General features: G+C 43.8%; 1 protein-coding gene across 5 annotated transcripts; it reads left to right on the top strand.

Moving 5' to 3' along the window:
- Positions 1-3,687: 3,687 nt before the first annotated feature.
- On the top strand, positions 3,688-16,889 carry ZNF200 (zinc finger protein 200). 5 transcript variants are annotated; one of them, XM_007983623.3, is made up of 5 exons: positions 3,688-3,948; positions 5,089-5,419; positions 6,000-6,088; positions 6,374-6,494; positions 14,604-16,889. In XM_007983623.3, the coding sequence occupies exons 2-5, from the start codon at positions 5,170-5,172 to the stop codon at positions 15,320-15,322; spliced, it is 1,179 nt and encodes a 392-aa protein (XP_007981814.3). In that variant the 5' UTR covers positions 3,688-3,948; positions 5,089-5,169; the 3' UTR covers positions 15,323-16,889. The 5 variants fall into 5 exon arrangements, with proteins under 5 accessions (XP_007981814.3, XP_007981796.3, XP_007981805.3 ...); XM_007983605.3 differs by having other exon boundaries at positions 3,688-4,299; XM_007983614.3 differs by having other exon boundaries at positions 3,688-4,351.
- The last annotated feature ends 1,888 nt before the right edge of the window (positions 16,890-18,777 follow it).

The raw sequence follows: 18,777 nt of genomic DNA, 5'->3' as shown, positions 1-18,777 counted from the left end.
TTGCCCAGGCTGGAGTGCAGTGGCCGGATCTCAGCTCACTGCAAGCTCCGCCTCCCAGGTTCACGCCATTCTCCTGCCTCAGCCTCCCTAGTAGCTGGGACTACAGGTGCCCGCCACCACACCCGGCTAATTTTTGTATTTTTTTTTTTTTTTTTTTGAGACGGAGTCTGGCTCTGTCGTCCAGGCTGGAGTGCAGTGGCCAGATCTCGGCTCACTGCAAGCTCCGCCTCCCGGGTTTACGCCATTCTCCTGCCTCAGCCTCCCGAGTAGCTGGGACTACAGGCGCCCGCCACCGCGCCCAGCTAGTTTTTTTGTATTTTTTAGTAGAGACGGGGTTTCACCGTGTTAGCCAGGATGGTCTCGATCTCCTGACCTCATGATCCGCCCGTCTCGGCCTCCCAAAGTGCTGGGATTACAGGCTTGAGCCACCGCGCCCGGCCTAATTTTTGTATTTTTTAGTAGAGATGGGGTTTCACCGTGTTAACCAGGATGGTCTCGATCTCCTGACCTCGTGATCCGCCCGTCTCGGCCTCCCAAAGTGCTGAGATTACAGGCTTGAGCCACTTTGCCCAGCCAAAGTTTACTTCTTAAAATAGGAAGTGCCATATTGCCCTCTTAAATAATTGTATTAATTTGCTTTCAGAATTCTGAATATTATTTTTGTAATTATTCTTTTACATTTCATTTCTTTAATTGTATGTGACGGTAGCCATCTTTTCATGTTAAAAGGCATTTATAGAGATATATATTGTGTTTACACCCTTAATTTATGGTATCATTTCAAATCCATTTATGTCATTTATTTTACGAATTAGATTCTAAAAACAGGATTCCATCCAATTGTTTTAAAAAATCTTTTATTATTTTTTTTTTATTATTTTTTATTTCTTTGAGACAGAGTCTGGCTCTGTCACCCAGGCTGGAGTGCAGTGGCCGGATCTCTGCTCACCGCAAGCTCCTCCTCCCGGGTTTACGCCATTCTCCTGCCTCAGCCTCCGGAGTAGCTGGGACTACAGGCGCCCGCCACCTCGCCCGGCTAGTTTTTTGTACTTTTTAGTAGAGACAGGGTTTCACCGTGTTAGCCAGGATGGTCTCGATCTCCTGACCTTGTGATCCGCCCGTCTCGGCCTCCCAAAGTGCTGGGATTACAGGCTTGAGCCATCGCGCCCGGCCTGTTTTAAAAAATCTTTATCGCTCTTTTTTTCCATCAAATTAAAAAAAAAATCTTTATCGTTCTTTTTTCTTCCCCTCCTCCTCCCGCCTCCCAAGATGGAGTCTCGCTCTGTCTGTCACCCAGGCTGGAGTGCAGTGGCACTATCTCAGCTCACTGCAACCTCCGCCTCCCAGGTTCAAACGATTCTCCTGTCTCAGCCACCTGAGTAACTGGGATTATAGGCATGCACCACCACGCCCGGCTAATTTTGTATTTTTTAGTAGAGATGGAGTTTCACTATGTTAGGCTGGTCTGGAACTCCTGACCTCAGATGATCTGCCCACCTCGGCCTCCAAAAGTGCTGGGATGAGCCACCACGCCCAGCCTATTATTCTATTTTTTTTTTAAGGTTTTATTTTTGGTTACCAAATTGACATGTGCTCATTAAATGAAGTGACACAATTTTAAAAAAAAGTGTAATCTCCCCCTTTTCTCCATTTCCACTCCCTCCCTATGAGTAACTGTTTTATTTTTATTTTATTTATTAATTTGAGACAGAGTCTTACTACTCTGTCGCCCAGGCTGGTGCGCCTGTCACTCAGGCTGGAATGCAGTGGTACAATCTTGGCTCACTGTAACCTCTACCTCCACCTCCTGGGTTCAAGCAGTTCTTGTGTCTCAGCCTCCTCCCAAGTAGATGAGATTATAGGTTCCCGCCACCATGCCCAGCTAATTTTTGTATTTTTAGTACAGATGGGGTTTCCCCATGTTGACCAGGTTGGTCTCGAATGCCTAACCTCCAGTGATCAGCCCACCTCTGGCCTCCCAAAGTGCTGGGATTACAGGCATGAGCCACTGCGCCTGGCCATCCCATGAGTAACCATTTTAATAGTCTAATGTGTATCCCTCAACACATACATAGGTGTTTTGTTTGTTCCAAAAATATAATTATGCATGATATATGTAGCTCTGAAACTTTTTCATGTAATATTTTATGGCCATCCCTGCAGGTGTACCTATAGTTCCAATCCATTCTTTTTCATAGCTGGGTAATTTCCAGAGTATGAATGCACCAATTTACTCATTTCCTTACGTATGAACATGCATGTCATTTCTAGTTTTTGTCACTATAAACAATTCTACAAGAAATCTGTAGACATCAGATTCACAGATGAGATTGTGAAGGTCAAAGAGTACATATGTGTACTTTTAATTTTAATATATATTACAAGATGACTTCACACACTATACTACCAGTAAAAGGAGTGCCTTTTTCTCCACCTTCGTTGTTTGATAGGTGAAAAATGTTGGTCCCTTTAAAAGTGATAATCTTGACTAGTAGTGTGGTTAAGCATCTTTTCAAATGTTAATGACAATTAGGTTTCCCCCTCTCGGGAAGAGCTCCTCATTGCCTTTGCATTTTGTCAGTTGTCAGGGGTTCATTTCGTCTTGGGAATCCTTTGTGTAGCTAATCTTTACAACTATCTTCCAGTCTATTTCTTGTTTGTTAACAGAGTCAAGAAAAAGTTCTTAAAAAATACAATCACACAGGTTTATATTTTACTTCAAGCCATCTCGGTTATCTGTTTTGCCTTATAGTTCAAACCATACTGCTTTGATTAACGGAGCCTTTTTAGTAAATTTTGATCTGAAAAGGCAGACATTCCTTATTTTTCTAGAATGTCTTGGTGCCACACAGTTTTCATACTCGTTTCTTTGTGACATATTTTAAGCCATCATTAAACGATTAGTCAGCTGTAATGAACTTTAAGAAGTATTCATTTATATTTTTACTTTTGTCAACTTTCTGGAGGCTGGTGTTACATCGAGAAATAAGGCCACACATGCCCACAAGTTGTCCCAACCCTGATCAATGCCTCACTGGAGAACGAACCGAGTATGGATACAACGCACAAAGACAAAACTCTGTTCGGCCTCCGTAGGAAGCTGAAATTGAGAACAGAGACAGTACAAGAAGGGCAATTAAGATACCTTTAAAAACAAGACGGTCGGTGGGGACAGCAGAGTAGAAGTTAGAAAATTGGAGGTGGCAACGTAGGTGCCCCAGCTCTAACCTATGGGAGTCACCAGAGCAGAGGCGGAGTCCCATGCCGGTCACACCCTCTCCGCCTCCGCAGTCCTTTTACTGGAAAACCGCAGTAAAAGGCGGAAACGCGCGGAGGCGTCTTGATCTTCCGGTCCGAGAGCTCGCTTCCTTCAAGCCTTGGGGTGGGGGAGACGGGGGGGGGTTGGAGGGGGTCTGCCTTGCCCCAACGGCCGCGCCTGACGGTCGTCCATTGGTTGTTTGCATTCGAACTACATTTCCCAGGAGGCCCTGGGGTTAGACTGGCCGCAGCTGGAGAAGTGCCAGCCCGTCATGGATGACTGGAGCCAGCCTCTTGCCTTCCGTCTTCCAGGCAGAGCCACAGAGAGACAGGCTGCAGCCGTCCTGGCCTCCCTCCGGCCCTGAGAGCTCTCCGGGCCCGTCTCAAGCGTTACCGTCTCAAGCGCAGATTGCCGGCTCTGAACGGGGAGACCAGGCTTCTGCACCGGAAACAAGGCACCGGTTGTGACGTAACGGCTGCAGAGCGCCCGACCTCCCAGAAGGCACCGCGTCCCTGCAATTCTCCTCAACTGGTCACGGCGCGAACGAATAGTCGCCGGTGACCTGTGAGGGCACTCGGAAGGGCGAGGGGAGGGCTCGGCCGCTCGCGCCTAGTTTTTCTATCTCTCCCGGAGCCTGAGTCTCTGAGCCGTCCCCAGCAAACGCTCAGGGGCTACAGAGGCCCCGAGAGGTGAGGGGCTCCGTGAGGGCGGGAACCAGGCTGAGGCCGCCTCTGGGGAACGGAGCGTGTCCGTTGCTGAGGGAGAAAGGCCGGGTAGGGAGCCTGGTGAGCGCCTCAGGCAGGGGCGCACGCTGAGCTTTACGGTAAAGGTGTTCCTTGACCAGCGGAAGAGGCCCCAGAGTGAGCCTGGCCCGGCGGGCCTTAGTGGGATGTCGCCTGCCGCTCTCAGCAGAGCTTTGACGGCGGAGAGGAGTCGGCAGGCGGTGTGTGGACCCCTCCTCGGCCTTGCGTCTGCTCCCCGGGAGAGTCACCAACCGCCTCCCCGCCCAAAGGGCACCGGAGGGAGCTTCGGTTCGAGGGGTACAGTATGGCCAGTTTCAGTGACCAACCTGCTTCTAGGCGGATGTCCTCGGTATTGACCCCAGATTTCCTGTCTTCTAGCCCATTGCTCTTTCTCCAGACCTGATTCAACCTCTTCCTGGTGGGTTTTACACACCGTCTGTCTGTCTTTTCTTTCTTTCTCCTTTTATTTGCTTTCCCTTCCCTGACTCCCTTCCTCCTTTCCTTTCTCTTTTCCTTTCTTTTTTAGAGTCAGGGTCTCGCTTTGTCATTCAGACTGGAGTGCAGTGGCGCGATCACAGTTCACTGCAACCTCGACCTTCTGGGCACAAGCAATCCTCCCACCTCCCGAGTAGCTGGGACCCACAGACTTGTGTCGCCCCGCCCAGCTAATTTTTTATTTATTTTTTTTATAGAATCGGGGTCTTGCTGTGTTGCCCAGGCTGGTCTTGAACTCCTGGACGCAAGCGATCCACCCACCAGGGCCTTCCAAAGTGCTGGGATTACAGGTGTGAGCCACCGGTACCTGGCCACACTTTGTATTTCTCAGGAGGCTGGACCTTGGCCTTCTCGCCATTACTCTCTTGCCTTTGGACTTGAGGTTTGCAGAGTCTCTTTTTTATTCTCAGGATCTTCCTTTAACATCTTCCTAAGCATATCTTGTTCAAATACTGCGTTTCAGTTATGATTTCCTAACCCCAGCTGTCGTTTTCTTTAGATCTCATGTAACCTCACTACCCATGCCACATATTGGAGTGCAGTAATGCCTTGCCTGGTCTTGTGGGTAATCCCTGGTTTCTCTGTCCACAGCTTGGCTCTCTGGCAGATTTCCTCTAGTAAGAGGTGGCTCTGGAGGCCCCGCGAAACGAGTGTGGTGTGTGGTTGCAAGGCATGATGGCTGCAAAAGTGGTTCCTATGCCCCCAAAGCCAAAGCGGTCCTTTATACTGAGAGTTCCACCAGACTCCAAGCTGGGCCAAGACCTACTTCGAGATGCCACTAATGGGCCCAAGACCATCCACCAGCTAGTGCTGGAGCACTTCCTCACCTTCTTGCCCAAGCCAAGCCTGGTCCAGCCCAGTCAGAAAGTCAAGGAGACCTTGGTTATTATGAAAGATGTGAGCTCAAGCCTTCAGAACAGAGGTGAGAAGCACATGCTTGTTTCACTAGAAGAGGAAGAGGAGGTATTGGAGTCTAAGATAGGCTTCTGTGTTATAAATTCAAATTAGGATGGTGTATATTGAAAAAGGAGTCAATTCTAGTGTTGGAAAGAGGAAATTCTTCTCAAGTGCTGGGTGTGGGTAAAGCCACACAATAAACAGTGTGCATCTTTCTGTAGTGTCGGTTTTACCCAAACATTCTGAGGGAAATATCTTTTTGGGATAAATCAGATGAATTACTGAGTTAGGTTTATGTGGAATTTTAGAAATTTTCTGCTTTTTCTGGGCATCTTCACACTTTACATTGCCCCGAGCTCTCCTTTAGTAATACTCTATGGGAAATTCTGAAAGGTGTTTAGAGAGGTCATTATTTTCATAAAAGGGAGATGCCATAGGTTCAAGACCCTAGAGTTTATGGCTTGACCTCCAGAAGGGCTCACAGGAGCAGAAAAGGCCATGAGTTACCTGTCAAAGGAATGAGGACAGCCTGACCTCAAGGTATGGGGTGTCTCTGTGTTAGAATCACTGAGTTTTTCACTAACGACACCTTCCTCTTTCCCCAGTGCATCCTCGTCCCTTGGTGAAGCTTCTGCCCAAAGGAGTCCAACAGGAACAAGAGACAGTGTCTCTGTATTTGAAAGCTAACCCTGAGGTGGGTTTGGTTTTCCCATTCACTGCCTGAGTCCATCACCTTCCATGCTTGGCCAACGTGTGTGTAAAAACACATTCTTAGGAGTTGGCCTTCTTGGGTGTTTTTCTTCTGCTTTTTCTTTGAGCCCTTCTCAGCCTGGCTGTCCTGTCTTTGCTGCACCTCTGTGGGATTTATAGGTCCCTCTTGCCATCCCTTCCCTTGATCTTTGTGTGTCAGGTTTTGTTACCAGTAGGGCTGTCAGTGAAGCTCAGTTACTAAGATGAAAGGGGCCTCTTGCTCTTTCAGGAACTGGTGGTCTTTGAGGATTTGAATGTATTTCACTGCCAGGAAGAATGTGTGAGCTTGGATCCTACTCTCACCTCAGAGAAGGAAGATGACAGCAGTGTCGGGGAGATGATGTTACTGGGTAAGAATCACAGCCCAGCCAGGCGCGGTGGCTCTCGCCTGTAATCCCGGCACTTTGGGAGGCCGAGACAGGCAGATCACGAGGTCAGGAGATCGAGACCATCCTGGCTAACACGATGAAACCCTGTGTCTACTAAAAATACAAAAAATTAGCTGGGCGTGGTGGTGGGCGCCTATAGTCCCAGCTACTCAGGAGGCTGAGGCAGGAGAATGGCGTGAACCCGGGAAGCAGAGCTTGCAGTGAGCTGAGATCGTGCCACTGCACTCCAGCCTGGGCGACAGAGCGAGACTCCGTCTCAAAAAAAAAAAAAAGAAATCACAGCCTTTGTGTGTTCAGGTTGTTTACTTTGGGACAAGCACGTCCTTCATCTCTAGCTTTGGGGGACAAGTCACACCTGGTAAGCCTATGTACACACACACATTCTATTTTACTTTTGTTTTATTCTGTGTGGCAGAGCCTTTCCACAGCTCCAGCTGTGGGTGGGTGGGTGGCCATTTTCCCTATATGTTGGGGGCAGTGAGGGGAGAGGTAGGGAAAACCTGCAGACAGAAACTGTGGGCATAGAAACTGTTCTGAACCCATTTTCTGAACTCTGTTCTCAGCAGGTATATTTGAATGTTTTCATTGAACACATGACTAGCTCTTCTAATCCCCGTCCCCTTTTTGATGTTCAATAGATGTGAAGACTACTAGCCTAAGTGAAAATATATTCCACTATTGATGAAAGTAATGTTTAACACTTAATGAGCACTTACATGCTGTTACATGCTAGGTACTAGTCCAAATGCTTTTCATGTGTTTATTGTCTCATGTACTTCTCAGAGTAATATTGAGTGGTATAGAAATTACTGCCACCTTACAGGTGACAGAACTGAGGCAGAGAGGAGTTAAAACATTTGCTAAAGGTCACACAGTTGTAAGCAGTGGAACAGGGATTCGGACTCAGGGAATCTGACATCAGAATTTGCAGTAATGGCCCAGGGCTGTTCTGCCTCCTAGATGCATTTCTCATAATTACGTTGTTGGTGAATGGGGCATTCTTTTTTTTTTTTTTTCCTTGAGACGGAGACTCGCTTTGCCGCCCAGGCTGGAGTGCAGTGGCGCGATCTCGGCTCACTGCAAGCTCCGCTTCCCGGGTTCACGCCATTCTCCTGCCTCAGCCTCCCAAGTAGCTGGGACTACAGGCGCCTGCCACTACGCCCGGCTAATTTTTTTGTATTTTTAATAGAGACGGGGTTTCACTGTGTTAGCCCAGATGGTCTCGATCTCCTGACCTCATGATCCGCCTGCCTCAGCCTCCTAAAGTGCTGGGATTACAGGCGTGAGCCACCGCGCCGGCTGGGGCATTCTTTATTTGTCCTCATTTCCCGGTAATAGTTGACAAGTGTCCCCCAGTGCTGTGTATGAACTGATCAGGCAGAGCCCCTCTATAATTTGCTTAGAGATGCTTTACCTTTTCTCTAGAAATGCTGCAACCCTAGAGGCAGAGGCCCACACAAATGTCTTTACTGAGTGCCTGACACTTTTTACTTTGCCTTCAGGGCTGTTTGCTTCTGAGGGTGAAGTTGTACAGAGAATAGGTTTTAGGAGTTGCCTGGGGTGATAAAAATCCATTATGACTATGAAACTCTTAGCTGTAATTATACCATATGGTCAGAAGTATTGGTATGTAATGAGTCTAGTTAATTTCCCACAGGTTGCTCTATGTGATATCTTCTTTATTTTAGAGAAAAGTATAAAAGGATCCGATTTATTACACTGAGTTTTTCCTGAGTCTTGGGCAGAGCTAGCATTTATTTTGGGTGACCAGTTAGTGGATATATTGCCTCCAGGATCACTTTGACTATGCACTTTGGGGCCCCTAAGACCCAATCCTCACCCTCTATTTCCCGCTTCCTCCACCCATACCCTGAAGCTGATGGATTAAGCTTAGTCATTTACCAGCATTTCATAAATGTACTTGTTTTTTCCTCAGGCAGGATTGGGTTCTGGAATTGTATTTATAGGTTACAAAGATGCTGTATTCCTGCCTTTTATAACCTTCCAATTTGGTTTATAAGACAAGTCATTCCTTAAACGATAAGCAGTGTGAAATGTTTGTAGGTATAATGAGCTATCGCAAGACTGAAGCAAGATTTGGACCCAGGAGCAGAGTAGGGAAGAAGGTGGAATTGATTTTGGATGAGATTGAATCCATGATAGGAAATAAAATGAGATTATCCTCCAGATATTTGGAAATTGGGGATTGGAGTTCAGATGTGAGGATATAGGGATTGGGGAGTCATCAGTTTATAGGTGATGATAATTGAAACAGTAACATTTAACCAGTTTTTGTGAAAGAAAAACTATAACCGATTGAACATTGTGGTGACAGGAATCAAAGGAGAGTCCTTAATAACCTAGGGAAACAGAATGTGTGTGTTGGCCAGACGAACCACATAAAAACAAGGAAAAACGTAGAACACTTAAATAGATTCTTAGTGAGATAATTCTTATTATAGCTACTGTATGCTGTGATAGGAGAATACACCTTTTCAAGATTGAAGAAAATTGACTAAATACTAGGCAACAAGGAAAAACTCAGATTCCAAGGAGTAGAAATAAAGTAGGATCTGTCACAATGCAGTACAACTAGAAATTAATAATAAAGATCAGTAAATTAAAGTTGCTTCCTCCTGGAAAATTTAAAACTCTTAAGCAACTGTCTTAGTCCATTTTGTGCTGCTATAAAAGAATACCTGAGGCTGGGTAATTTATAAAGAAAAGAGGTTTAATTGGCTCACGGTTTTCTGTAGGCTGTACAAGAAGCATGGCGTCAACGTCTGCTTCTGGTGAGGGCTTCAAGAAGCTACTCATGGTAGAAGAGAGCAGACTTCACGTGGCAAAAGAGTAAGGAAGAGAGTAGGAAGGTACCAGCCTCTTTTAAACAGCCACATCTTTAGTGAACGAAGAGCAAGAAATCACTTACTATCTTGGAAGTAATGGCATCAAGCCATTCCATGAGGGATCTACCCGCATGATGCAAACACCTCCGACTAGGCTCCACCTCCATCACTGGGGATCAGATTTCCCTTTTTTTTTTGATACAGAGTTTCACTCTTGTTTGAATTTGGAAGTTTCCTTCTTTTTATATACTCTGGAAATTTTCCTAGCATTTGAATTATTTAATTTTTAAGAGTTTAGAAGAATTTTCTGTGGAACTGTCTGAGTCTGGTGCTTTTCTTGGGTAGGTGGCTATTCTTTTTTGATAATTTCAATTTTCTCTATGGAAATTGATTTATTTTAGTTTAAATCTTAGTAGTTTTTTTCTGTTTTTAACTCATTACTTTCTATTTGGTGTTTATTAATACCTTTGTTGTTTTAAATCAGAGGCTTTATTATTCCCATTTTTCTAAATTAAACATGTTTTTACAGCCATGAACTGTCTCATGAGCATCACTGTCAGTTATACCATAGATTCTGATATACACTTGTCCTTGGTATTCATGGGGGATTGGTTCCAGGACCCTTGCTCAGATAGCAAAATCCATGGATGCTCAAATTTATTATATAAAATGGTGTAGCATTTGCATATACTCCACACATATCCTACCATATATTTTATTTCTAGATTAATACCTAATGCAAAGTAAATGCTACATAAATAGTAAATAGTTGTTATACTAAATTGTTTAGGGAATGGCAAAAAAACTGAGTATGTACAGACAAAACCATCCTTTTGTTTTCTCTCAAATATTTTCCCTCCTTGGTTGGTTGAATCCTCACATACAGAACCCATGAATATGAAGGTCTGTATAATGTTTTCTAGAAAAAAATACGCAATTTTAATTTGTCTTTACCCCTCTGACCCAAGGTTGCTGATACAGTTTGGATATTTGTCCCCTCCAAATCTCATGTTGAAATCCAGTCCCCATGCTGGGCACAGTGGTTCACGCCCGTAATGCCAGCACTTTGGGAGGCAGAGGCAGGCAATACCTGAGGTCAGGAGTTCGAGACCAGCCTGTCCAAGATAGCAAAATCCTATCTCTACTAAAAAAAAAAAAAAAAAAAAAAAAAACAGAAGTTAGCCGGGTGTGGTGGTGCATGCTTGTAATCCCAGCTACTCCAGAGGCTGAGGTAGGAGAATCACTTGAACCTGGGAGGCAGAGGTTGCAGTGAGCTGAGATCGCATCATTGTATTCCAGCCTAGGGGACAGAGTGAGACTCCATCTCAAATAAATAAATAAATAGAAATAATACAAATCTATTAATATTTATTATATATAAAGGAGAAAAATCCTTTGTTTACTTGTATAGTTATGAAAAGATACTTACCAGGCGCAGTGGCTCACGCCTGTAATCCCAGCACTTTGGGAGGCCGAGGCAGGCAGATCACGAGGTCAGGAGATCGAGACCATCTTGGCTAACACAGTGAAACCCCATCTCTACTAAAAATACAAAAAAATTAGCCGGGCATGGTGGTGGGCACCTGTAGTCCCAGTTGCTGGGGAGGCTGAGGCCGGAGAATGGCGTGAACCCGGGAGGCGGAGCTTGCAGTGAGCCAAGACTGTGCCACTGCACTCCAGCCTGGGCAACAGAGTGAGACTCTGTCTCAAAAAAAAAAAAAGAAAAAGAAAAGATACGTGACAAAATTCAAGCCTCTCCTTTATAAGAACATTTAACAAAATAGTAATTAACGGATACTTCCTTAATAGGTAGAACAGAGTAATCTGAAAACTTAAGAACATTTATTTGTCTTAACTACTCTAAAGGGAAAAAATGAGACCATTCACTAAAGTAGTGGGAGATAAAGTGAATAAACAGAAATCATTGGCTTTCACATATATAAACAAGTTCATTTAGAAGATACAATGGAAGGCCCCATTAGAATAGAAACATGAAAGTTTAAATACTTAGGAGTAAAACTCAAGAAATGTGCAAATTTATGAGAAAACTTTAAAACAAGTCTAAAGGACAGAAGAGTAGATTTCAATGAATGCAAAAAAATACTATGTTCTTGGCTAGGAAGACAATATCGTAAAATGGTCATTTCTCTTGTTGATTTATGAATCTGATGTCATTTTTTTTTTCAACAATACCAATAGCATTTTTCCCTTGGAACAAGACAGTGTGATCTCAGAAAGTCCCAAAATAGCCTCAAATACACATGGGAGTTTAGTGTGTGATAAAGTTGGTGTATTAGTCCATTTTCACACTGCTATAAAGAATTGTCCGAGACTTGGTAATTTATAAAGAAACAGGTTTAATTGACTTACAGTTCAGCATGGCTGAGGAGGCCTCTGGAAACTTAAAACCATGGCAAAGGCAAGGGGAAGCAGGGCACCTTCTTCACAAGGCAGCAGGAGGGAGAAGTACAAGTAAAGGGGGAAGAGCCCCTTATAAAACCATCAGATCTCATGAGAACTCACTATCATGAAAACAGCATGGGGGAAGCCGCTGCCATGACTCAGTTACCTTCACCTGAGTGGTCTCTCCTTGACATGTGGGGATTATGGGGATTACAATTTAAGATGAGATTTGGGTGAGGACACAAAGCCTAACCATAAAGAGGGACTTTCTGATAAAAGGTGTTAGGACAACTGATAGCCATTTGATAAATTAGTACCTCACTTTACATCCCAAGAAAAAGTCCACATGGATCAAAGATTTTAAATGTTTAAAACAAATATAAAAAGCACATTTAGAAAATATGAGTGATTCCTTTATAACCATGGGATAGGAAGGTTTTTGTAATTAAGACTCAAAAGCCCAGAAGCCTTGAAAGAAAAGATTGACAGATTCAAATACATAAACAAGGCTGGGCATGGTGGCCCACGCCTGTAATCCTAGCACTTTGAGAGGCCGAGGGAGGTGGATCACCTGAGGTCAGGAGTTGTGAGACGAGCCTGGCCAACATGGTAAAACCCCATCTCTACTAAAAATACAAAAATTAGCTGGGTTTGGTGGGGCATGCCTATAATCCCAGCTACTCGGGAGGCTGAGGAAGGAGAATCACTTGAACCCGGGAAGTGGAGGTTGCAGTGAGCCAAGATTGCGCCACTGCACTCCAGCCTGCGTGACAGGAGCAAAAAGAAGTGCAAATTAAACCTCTAGTGAATTAACATTTTTGTATTTCATATTTATAGAAATAAAAACACATTGATGGTGAGGTTAAGAAACAGGTATATTGCTGGTGGGCATACAAAATGGTACAGTCCCTGTTTAAGGGTAAATGCATCTGTAACTACCCATCTTACCCTTTGTTCCAGCAGTTCAGTTCTGGGAATCTGACCTACAGATACAGCAACAGAGCACATTTGAAATGATGTACAAACAAGATTATTTGCTGTGGTATTGTTTGTAAAAACACAAGGTTGGAAGCAATCCAAATGTAGTTAAAGAGGAAGAGTTCAGTTAAAAATTAAACAAGAAATCATTGACAAAGATTTACATTTATAAAAGTCTTAACCCAATAGATTATTTGCAGAATCAAAATCCAAAGTAAAACTACAATGAGAAACCATTTTATACCTATTATTTCAAAATTTAATGCTAACAAGATTAGGTAAAGTTAATATTCACGTATTGATGGTTGCATTGAAATTAGTAGAGCTGCTTTTGAAAGCAGATGGTAGTTCATGTCAAGAGCTGTGGTAAAAATTGGCATTTCATTATCCTAAGGGAGTGATTAAAAAGAATAATTAAGGCTGGGTGTGGTGGCTTACACCTGTAATCCCCAGCACTTTGGGAAGATTGCTTGAGTACACGAGTGCAAAACCAGCCTGGGCAACATAGCAAGACCCTATCTCTGCCCAAAAAACTCAAAAAAAGTGAAATTAAAAAAAAAAATGTATTGGTGTGAAACTGCGAAATCCAGCAGAGATTCCTACTCCAGCTTCAGGATCAGCCCCATGTCTTGGCGGTTAATTTGAACCCTTGACTCTGAGTAGTCCAGAGTTGAGGGGTCCCTTGTCACACAAGTATGTCCAGAGCATGCTTGTTTTTCACTTTGTTACCTAATCTTTATAGTCTGCTTACACTGACTTTTTTCTGAAGTATTATAGAAATATAGAAAAAGCCTACCAATCATAAATATATAGCTGAAGTTTTCACAAAATTTTGTACACACTAATCACCACCCAAAATGGGGACTTTTCTTATCCCAGAAATCCCTTTTGTGCCCTGCACCCAGTCACTACTTCCTTTCCTACCCAAAGAGAAACACTACTGACTTCTAATCCCAAAGCTTCTTTAGTTGTAGTAATCTCTTTAATCGCCAAAGAATAAACTTTTTTTTGTTTTGAGACAGAGTTTCGCTCTTGTTGCCCAGGCTGGAGTGCATATGGCATGATCTCAGCGTACTGCAAACTCTGCCTCCCAGGTTCAAGTGATTCTCCTGCCTCGACCTGCCTGGTAGCTTGGATTACAGGCATGTGCCACCATGCCCAGATAATTTTGTATTTTTAGTAGAGACAGGGTTTCTCCATGTTGGTCAGGCTGGTCTCAAACTCCCAACCTCAGGTGATCTGCTCACTTTGGCCTCCCAAAGTCCTGGGATTACAGGCGTGAGCCACAACGGCTGGCCAATAATAAGCTTTTGTATGAATATGCTGTGCCCTCTTTAATTTGGGTTATTGGAATTGTTTCCATTTTCTCATTGTAAGACATTGTAATATTATTTAGTGCTATAATAGTGTGATAATATTTAATATAGTGAAAACCTACAAGTGGTTCATCTTACTATTCAGTTACCAGACTCCTTCAAGATGATGAGTGGTGCCGTGTATAGATTTGTAGTCTTCATCCCTAGTCTTTAGCTGAGTGCTCTGCAGAGTATAAGGTGAATATGAACTTGTTGAGTAACACCTATGAAGAGAACAAACATACGAATTCTTTCTGTGAAATCCCACTCATTTTTATTTCTTTAAAGTGTGCTTGCGTTGTGGTAGATGGAAAGATTTATGAGTTATGTATCCCACCCTCAATAAGTGTGGAAAAGGAGTGCGATGGCAGTATCCGCCACTCCTCAGATTGACTTTAAAGGTGGCTCTGGCTTAAGACACATGACTTGTTTTTTCCTGCCTGATGTCATATCTCTCAGAAGTTGTTAAATTATCTTTCTTTGAACAGTCAATGGCAGTAATCCTGAAGGTGAAGATCCTGAGAGGGAACTTGTAGAAAATGAAGATTATAGAGAAAAGTCTTCAGATGATGATGAAATGGATTCTTCCTTGGTCTCTCAGCAGCCTCCAGATAACCAGGAAAAGGAAAGACTAAATACATCCATTCCACAAAAAAGGAAAATGAGAAATCTGTTAGTTACCCTTGAGAATGATGCTCCTCTAGAGGAACTCTCAAAATATGTAGACATCAGTATTATTGCACTTACTCGAAATCGGAAGACAAGGAGATGGTACACTTGTCCACTGTGTGGGAAACAGTTTAATGAAAGTTCTTACCTTATTTCCCACCAGAGGACTCACACTGGAGAAAAACCCTATGACTGTAGTCACTGTGGGAAAAGCTTCAATCATAAAACAAACCTCAATAAACATGAGCGAATTCATACAGGAGAGAAACCTTATTCCTGTTCTCAGTGTGGAAAAAACTTTCGTCAGAATTCTCATCGGAGCCGTCATGAAGGAATCCATATAAGGGAGAAGATATTTAAGTGTCCAGAATGTGGGAAAACCTTCCCAAAGAATGAGGAATTTGTGCTTCATCTGCAGAGTCATGAGGCTGAGAGACCATATGGTTGCAAAAAATGTGGGAGAAGATTTGGTCGGCTGTCAAACTGTACCCGGCATGAGAAAACCCACTCAGCCTGTAAGACTCGAAAGCAGAAGTAATACCAGGAAAGGGGTCTGATGGTGCTGCCTCAACCTGAGAGCTTTCATAAGTATTTCTGAATTCCCAGGCTGCCTAAAAAGATATAAATATGTAAAAATCTCATTATTGCCAAAATTGGATAAATGCCCATCTTGGATAAAACCTCAAATTGCTAGAAAATTCACAGGGAAGAAAACATTTCAAGGGCTATACCTCAGCATCTAGGCTTTCTGGACTAAGGACCTTTCCTTTTTGAAGTCATATGATAATGTACAGGTCACAGATCCCTTTCCCAAGACTTTGAAGATGAATCTGGAGTCTGCTTACTTGCAAGGCAAAGAGTGACTTGTGTCTATTGGAAGTATATCCATTTTTCCCCCACATGGGGATTCATACTTGAGAAATAGTGCAAAGATGCTTATCTGGAACTGTGTTCTCGTGAAAGAACCAAACTACTGGCTTGTTGAGCCAACAGCTTCTGATAGCAATTCATATAACCCTCTAAGAACACCTGTTTTAAGTCTTGGGTGTTGAAAGGAATTGTTTACTTTGGAATATAGGAAAACAACAATTGAATGTCAGACTCTCATTTGTATGTGATCTAAATTTGCAATCAATTTCAATTTGTGATAAAATTGACTTTTACAGATTCCTTTTCACAACATAATTTGTCTACTGTTCTTACTGTATTTTGTTCAGCTATTGATCTCTCCAACAGGCGTCTCATGCTTCTCCCTTGCTAAAAGAAGTTTGGATTACTCAGGCAGGGCCATCCAGCCCCACCACTAGAAAAGCTTTTCAGAATCTTGTCCCTCTGTTGAGCCCAGATCTCATGTACTAGGAAGGAAACCCCAAGACCCAGAGAGGAGGGGTTGACCTGGAGGCAGGAAAAAGTTGGCTTGGATCCATGTCTCATCAATAACCTTACCACATGCTTAGGTTCCCTCTATGCCGTCATCAGACCTTTGGCAATGGGGTGTTCACTACCTCACAAGGCAAAGTGTTGTATATTTAGAAATTAGGTCTGTAGTGGTTAGCTCACATTGCCCCTCAAGAGACAGGTTTCCAGGTGTCTTCACTGTAGTGGGTATTCATTGTCTTCAGCCTCTGATATCCAGACCTTCCTGTCCTCTGCCTAGAAGCAAGGCCAGCGGTGCCTTTACGGGACCAATCCTGTGGTGCGATTTAGGGATTCTTGATCAGTTTTGCTTGCTTTAGGTTTCTGGAGGTTATACATTGGTGTTTTGATTGGAAGAAAGAAATCCTATAAATAATTTGGGAAAAATTATAGTGTATGTTTCCCATCCAGAAACATGCCTTTGTATTTATTAGAGTATTATATTCCTGTGAAAATTTTTCTAATTTTCTTCACGTTTTACACAATTTTGTTATTGTAGTTTTTTCTATATTTTTATAGTTGATTATTGCTTTTACATGGGAAAGTAATTTTTTATTATATATTTGTGTAACTAGTCACCTTACTGAATGTTGTTAATTTGTTGTTAATTTTCAGTAGTTTCTTGGTTTACTTCTGTTACAACTTTTGGTAAAATGACACCATCTACAAAGAATAGTTTTGTTTCTTGCCTTCTGCCTACTGGTCTTTTTTGTTTTGTTTGTTGTTATTAACATGTAATTCTGAAGTTTCTTGTTTTGGCACAAAGCATTCTGAAAGAAGGACATTCTATGATACAGTTTAGTCCTGAGTCATAATTTAAAAATAAATCCTCCACAACAGAGAAAGGCCACAAAAAAACTGTCTTTACCAATGTTATATTTCAAGCCAACAGTAAGTACCCTGTAAAGCCAGCAAAGCCAACAAAACTGGCTGCCCACAACGTTACTCGCTTACTTGAAATTCTGGCCAGTGCTGTAGGACTGGGATCCCAAACTGTGTTTCCAGAGCCGGCAAGCTGTTACCATGTGCAGGGGACCTGCCTGTGTACCCAGAAAAGTAGCTGCCAGGCAGTGAGTGATGAGAGTCTCCACTCACTCACTCTTTGGCACCCCTGCCCAGAGTCGGGGTTTTTATCAGTCCTCATGCAGCTGTGGCACAGTACCCAAGACACTTTTTTTTTTTTTTGAGACTGGCTCTGTTGCTAAGGCTGGAGTGGGGCGATCTTGGCTCCCTGCAACCTCTGCTTCCTAGGCTCAAGCAATCCTCCTGCCTCAGCCTCCTGAGTAGCTTTTGTTTTTTTAAGTGTAGGTGAGTGAAGCCACCATGACGCACACCATCTCCTGCACTGGGGAGGTGCCCATGGTTAGGTTTGCTGTCAATCCGTACCCAGTGTCCCAGAGGGCAGGACACGGGCCTCAGGGTTTCCTTCCGCACCAGTGGGGCCGGGTGGGACTGAGAGGAGTGCCCCGACCAGGACCAGGTACGGCCTCCTAACTCGAGAGCCCCTGGAAAGTTGTCGGAGTTCTCATACCTAAGGAGCCTGATCACCAGTGAAACTGAAAAAGTAGACAACAGCTAATAGTTTTACAGCAGTAGAGCGAGAGTTGGAAAATGTAAGAGACCAAAGATCCAATTCCAGTAGTAACTACAGAAAATAGGCCGGGCGCGGTGTCTCACGCCTGTAATCCCAGCACTTTGGGAGGCCGAGGCGGGCGGATCGTGAGGTCAGGAAATTGAGACCATCCTGGCTAACACGGTGAAACCCTGTCTCTACTAGAAATACAAAAAAATTAGCAGGGCGTAGGTGGTGCACGCCTGTAGTCCCAGCTACTCGGGAGGCTGAGGCAGGAGAATGGCGTAAAACCCGGGAGGCAGAGCTTGCAGTGAGCCAAGATCGCGCCACTGCATTCCAGCCTGGGAGACTGAGCGAGACTCTGTCTCATAAATACTAAGTAAGTAACTACAGAAAATACCAATCCCCTGAAGACGCAGCGCTAGACTCACAGCCTATGGAGTTTCCTGGAGGTAGAGCGGACAGAGGTCCAGAATCTCTCGCACATGTGTACCTGGCTACAAACTGACCACTTCAGGAACCAAAGGATTCTAGAAGAGAATGAGGGCTCTGGGACACACAGACAGTAACAAGACAGAAACAGACCATTTTTAGATAATGAAATGAGTGGCTGAAAAACATGAAAGGATGTTCAGACTTACATAATCTAAGAATTATAAATTGAAAGAACAAGATACCATTTTAGGTGTATCAAACGAGCAGAGGGAGGCCAGGCATGGTGGTTTATGCCTGTAATCCCAGCACTTTGGGAAGCCGAATCAGGAGGATGGCTTGAGGCCAGGAGTTCAAGACCAGCCTGGGCAACATAGTGAGACCCTGTCTACAAAAAAATAAAATAAAAATTTTTGGTCGAGTGTGGTAGCTAACGCCTGTAATCCCAACACTTTGGGAGGCCGAGGCAGGCAGATCACCTGAGGTCAGGAGTTCAAGACCAGCCTGGCCAACATGGTGAAACCCCATCTCTACTAATAATACAAAAAGTAGCCGGGTGTGGTGGCAGGCAT

This window comes from Chlorocebus sabaeus, chromosome 5 (assembly GCF_047675955.1).
Source record: "Chlorocebus sabaeus isolate Y175 chromosome 5, mChlSab1.0.hap1, whole genome shotgun sequence".
In the NCBI taxonomy this organism is placed as follows: domain Eukaryota; kingdom Metazoa; phylum Chordata; class Mammalia; order Primates; family Cercopithecidae; genus Chlorocebus; species Chlorocebus sabaeus.
This window is presented reverse-complemented; position numbering and strand designations above follow the sequence as displayed.